At 30.9% G+C, this 5,594-nt stretch overlaps 1 protein-coding gene across 5 annotated transcripts in view; it reads left to right on the top strand.

Annotated features, from left to right (window-relative positions):
- Positions 1–5,594, top strand: part of LOC106461284 (rho GTPase-activating protein 20-like) — a 111,928-nt gene that overhangs the window by 84,943 nt on the left and 21,391 nt on the right. For 4 of the 5 annotated variants that reach the window (XM_022388525.1, XM_013921103.2, XM_022388522.1 and 1 more), the window contains exon 8: positions 3,606–3,683. The exons of the other annotated variant lie outside the window; for it this stretch is intronic. In XM_022388525.1, coding sequence (XP_022244233.1) covers positions 3,606–3,683 — 78 coding nt within the window. The remainder of the gene's footprint in view (positions 1–3,605; positions 3,684–5,594) is intronic. 5 annotated transcript variants of the gene reach the window in all.

Here is a 5,594-nt window from a genome sequence, read left to right as displayed (position 1 = left end):
CTAAATTTATCCGAAATAATAGGCTTTATGTTTCTTAAACTACATACATCTTTGAAAGTTCTTATGAATTTTCAAGCATATTCATCCAGTAGTTTTATTGTTGGAATGAAATATAGCAAGACTTGCATTGCCTACTAAGAAAGTTAGTAGCCGGTAATCATCGGGTTAATACCTGTTACAGATTAAGAAACTAGGTATAATTTTAAAAGTTATTGAATCCACCCATCCTGTTAGTGAGCAACCAGTTCATACACTTGGATCACTGTTTCAAGAAATTTAGGATTGATCTTTTGAGCCTTAAAAGCAATATAGAATGGAGCATCTTGATTTAAAGTATTTAAATGTATCAGGTACATAAAGCTTTTTCTTCTCTTCACATTAATATCTGGAATAAAATCTGTAAAGAGGTGGGTTTACAATCTATTGTACCAGTGCATGGATAAGTTCTTTCTTTCACTACTGATGGTGTTCTGTGTGGTAGAGTCTACAGCAAATTTCACTGCAGGAGAATTGTGTATAAAATACACAGAAGCCAATGATGGCCTCCCTCCTATTACATGCTTACGAATGACCATCAACCATGTGTGGACAACATTTATAGAGAACTTTTGAGGAACTTCATGTTGACTGGATGCTTTGTCTTAGCAAAGCCATATCTTATAGGCATAATAAAACATAGGTATTTCTCAATAGTATATTAGTGTCAGCATATTAGCCTGATATTTGGGAAATTTCTTGCTTCATTGGATATCTAACTTACTATTTTAACTATAAACTGCAACTGCTGTAAATACCTTTGAAAACGTTTTCAAAGAAGTTGACATATGATATGTATATTATCCCTGTATTCTTTGACTAAAATATTTATTATTCATTATATATTTTTTGTGTATGTTTGGAACAGTTGGCCTGTTGTTGTTTTTTATTATTTTCTCTTTTTATAAATGTTTAAGTATGTGCATATATACATGTATTTGTAAATTTCACTGTTTATGTGGATTTGTGAATACTCTTTTATTTATTTTTGGTCTATTTGAAAACTGTTATATTTTTCATATATTGAACATATCTATATAAACCTATACTTGTATGTATTGGCCTTAAAATGAAAATAACTTAATATAAATGTACAATGTTTTTAATGCTTATACTGTATAAATACCCTGTGGTTTTTGGATAATAAATTTTCCTGATTTTACAACATATGAAGTTTTCGTTTTTATTCATTATTATCAGCTACTCTTTGCTAATTCCCTTGAAATAGCCCCCACCCCCCCATGGCTTATAATGCTAAATATTGTTTTTTTTATATCCCTGGTGAGAAGTGCACAGATAGCCCATTGTGTAGCTTTGTCTTTGATCATGAACAAACAGTCCTTAAATGATAATTTCTTTTGTATAACATGTTACTGTAACTATTACAACTGTGGATGATTTATTCATACACTACATTCCTGTATCTTAATCATGTAAAAAAAAAGTAGAAAAATCTGTGATGTACATTGGAGTATAGACTGATTAGATAACTGGATAAAATATCACTATTGAAGTTTTACCTTGTTTGTGTTTTCCAATTCTTGGTTGAATTTGCTTTTCCAAAACAGTGAATGAATAATCTGTGTGTAGTAAAAGGTAGTTTAGTGTGTTATCTGTCCAAATTCAGAGCTCAATTTGCTTTTCATTTTCCCAACAAGTGATAGGATAAATTGTTAGTAGTAAGAAAGTTGTGTCATGTGTTTACATTCTGGTTTTATCTTTCTTCTTCCAAATAACAAATGGGGTAAAATGTTAGTGGTAGTACAGAGCTACTACAAGTAATTTTATAATTTTTAAATACAAAAACAAAAGAAATAATAATAATATAATTATGTTTATAAATTATATTTCTTTAAAGATGTTGCATGAGAATATACCTAAAATTAATCCCTTCTTTTTTGTATGAAGAACTGAAATCTCGACCATTTGATTTCTAGCCGAAACAGATGATTCTTCAGGAAGAAAAAATAATAAAAAAAATTTCAGAAAATATTACTGACTTGTAGTCCATAAATATTCGAAAGCGCTCAAGTTTTTGGTGGTGTTTGAAAACCATTACAAATTATCAGTAGTTATGGACAGAACATTATTGTTGTGGTTGCATGACATGTCTCTTAAAAACAGTTGAGATGTTTTTGTTTTAAGTCATACAAATTACATGTGTAATTTTACACACCTTAAGTTTAATCTTGAAGCAAGTACTATAGCTGTACATAATTTTAAAATATTTGTAATGTTTAAAACTACTAAGTTTCGGAACATAGTATGCAGATAAGCACTTTTTTTTTATATTAACCCATTTACTGCGGCTGGAACGTATATTTCCCAGTGCTCCCACCCCCTACACTGCGCCTGGGACAAATGTTTCCCATTGTCGATGCTGTTTACGCCTTCCTCTGCTGGGTCCAGGTTCATCATTTTCACTGTTATCACTAGATGGAGAGCTAGCATTTCCTCTTCATCATCATGCATTTGAACATCACTTGACTCACTTTCACTATCTTCTAAACTATCTGAGTCAAGCATATTTACACAGTAATTAGGGTTACTACTCGCCAATCTAACGATGCAGGCATGATCAGCACACAGTCGTTATACATTTCGCTTGGGCATCTTGTTGGTTACTGAAGGGCTGAGTGGAAAACATTGAGGGAAGCCATATATCAACATTAGGTGGGATGCCAATAAATACTTTCCATCTCATTTTACTCCCATACATCACGTGCAGCAATTTTGAATGACAATGGGAAACATTTGTCTCAGTTGCAGTGTGAGGGGTGGAAGCACTGGGAAATATACGTTCCAGCCGCAGTGAAATGGTTAATTCACTTCTTAAGATTAGCTTAGAATACTGATGATATGGGGTTTTTAAATCTAGATTAGTAAATATAAGTGATATAGTAAAGCAAATTATTTTTCTTTCAAAGTTGCATTTCTCTTATGCAACACTTACTGTGTGCTTTGGATATAAAATTGTATACAGGACATGCAATGTGGGCATTTGTTCTTATTTGCAGTATGTTAAGCCCTGTGCTAATTTGGAGAACTTCAAAGGAATTGTAAAGTTAAATCATGTTACTTACATGCTTTGATATTTTGTTAGTTACAGTGATTGTTTGAACAAGGTAGTTTGAACATATTCAATGAAAGTATATGTTTGATGTTAGTAACAGCACTAAGACAGTATAATGAATATGATTATGTTTCACATTACAACATAAGTTGCTTGGATAGATTCATATGAAATTTATATTCATAACCTTATCTGAAGTTTCTGAATAAAAATACATTTTTAGTTATTTTTGCATAAGCACAACTATTAGTTACTGTTTTTCTTAGATTAGACTCCAAACAAATTGTTTTGATATTGAGTATGATTGTATTTTCATCATTCTGAAAACTAACAAGAATGTGAATCAATATGTGGTCTGCATTTCACTTTTTCTACACAGTAATACTAATAAAGCAGTCTCCATGGAAACTAACGTATAAAACATGCTTGATAAATTTTATGTTCGTTTTGTGAAACTAAACTGTAGCACAAAAGCAATCATGTTCTCACCCTTCAGGAAAAGCCTCGTTAGAGGCTGAGAAATTGTGGCTTCATCAGGAGGCTGAACGGTGGGGGCTGAGAGTTAACTTGGAAGGTAAGATGTTCTCCCCACATCTGATTGCTTTCACTGTAGTTTCTCTTGTATTTCACTACTTTAGACCTCTGTTTCTGCTGTCTGTCATTTCTCATTTATTCGCATGAATCAAAGGCATGCTACGTTTGCTGTAGAACCAATGTGGTACTTGTAGATGGCAAAAGAAAATCATTAAAACAACAATATATATTTAGTACTTGTAGAATGTAGCAGGAAAGTATTAGTAGGATGAAAGATTGCTTTATTTTTGTTTTATGCATTTTAGAACGGAAAACAGAAGTTAGCCGAAAAAATTTAGTTATCAGTTATACCATACAAAAGGTATCCAAAAAACTGTGCTACTGCCTGATTGCAGTTGTTTCATTATATGTAAAAAATTAGTTCACTAGATCATTAGTTTTGGAGAAATGTGTAAACCCTAATAATGTCATATAACAATTTCTAATTTTTTTTCTTGTTTATAAACCAGTGATACCATTGCATATTTACATTCTTAATGTTCTTGGATAGATTCGTGTTGTTTATATGTATGTTTTTTCCTTTTAAAATATATTCTTAACTTAAAGATAAAAGTTTGTTCCGATCTAGAACATAACATTATGTTAAATTAAAGACTAAATGTTGGTGTAACATGTTCTAAATAATGTAACCAAATTTGTAGCAAATGCTCAGACTACTATTATAACTTCAACAGGTTCATCTCAGTGTTTCAAGTTTTGTATGTGTGATGCAACATTCATTGATATTCTCAGTGAACTTCAAAACATCATACATATTTTAAGTTTTCAAAAATTCTGGTTTATTTTTAAAAGCATATTACATAAATCAAAAATGTACTGCTAGTTCTGGATCAAATACTTTTTGATTAATTTTTAAAGGTTTTTTTAGGTGTAATTATATAATCAACTCTTCATCAGAGGTATACTTAAGTTTAGATGGTATTTCAGCTCTTTGTGAATTCATTATCCTTATTTTTCTTTAAATGAATTTATCAAATGTTATTAAAACATGATATGAAAACGTTTGTGACATGAGATAGTTGCATTAATTGTCTGATGTTCAAAAACCCATATGAAACTATAACAACCAGGAGAAATTGTCTATTACATTAAAAAGTTATATTTCATTACAAAAAACATTTTCCTTAGCAAAGACCAACACCAAAATCGTTGGTTAACTGTAATGATGAACAAGGAACTATTTCAAATTGCATGATGATGGTATACCACTGAACAAAGTGACATTCATTTCTTCATCAGGTTTCACTTTACATGTATTTAAACTTATCGTACAACTTTACAAAGTATTATATACTTCTCTAACTTAAACCAAATATAGGTAGTTTATTGACTAAATTTAGCTTATTTCCTTTATTGCCCTACTAATTAGTAGGGTAGAATGACAAGTAGAGATGAAATGATAAGATGTGTATTTACTGACTCAATTTCAAAGGTTAATTCAGATAGTATACTACATATACACATTTACTTCATATTGATAGTTGGTTATAATTAACAAATGTCTGTAATGACTCAGGTACTATCTTAACCAATATGGAGTATTGAGAATGTCACCCAATAAGTAAGATTCATAATAACGACTATTACTGTATCAACTGATATGGAGAGTTGAGAATGACACTCAGTATGTCAGGTTCATAATAGTGACTTTCTTATCATATCAACCAATATGGATAGTTGAGAATGACACTCAGTATGTCAGGTTCATAATAGTGACTTTCTTATCATATCAACCAATATGGATAGTTGAGAATGACACTCAGTATGTCAGGTTCATAATAGTGACTTTCTTATCATATCAACCAATATGGAGATTTGAGAATGACACTCAGTATGTCAGGTTCATAATAGTGACTTTCTTATCATATCAACCAATATGGAGAGTTGTAGA

The sequence above is a fragment of the Limulus polyphemus genome, unplaced genomic scaffold (genome assembly GCF_000517525.1).
Source record: "Limulus polyphemus unplaced genomic scaffold, Limulus_polyphemus-2.1.2 Scaffold38, whole genome shotgun sequence".
NCBI classification, from domain to species: Eukaryota; Metazoa; Arthropoda; class Merostomata; order Xiphosura; family Limulidae; genus Limulus; species Limulus polyphemus.
The sequence above is the reverse complement of the archived record's forward strand: the minus strand, read 5'-3'. Positions and strand labels throughout refer to the sequence as shown.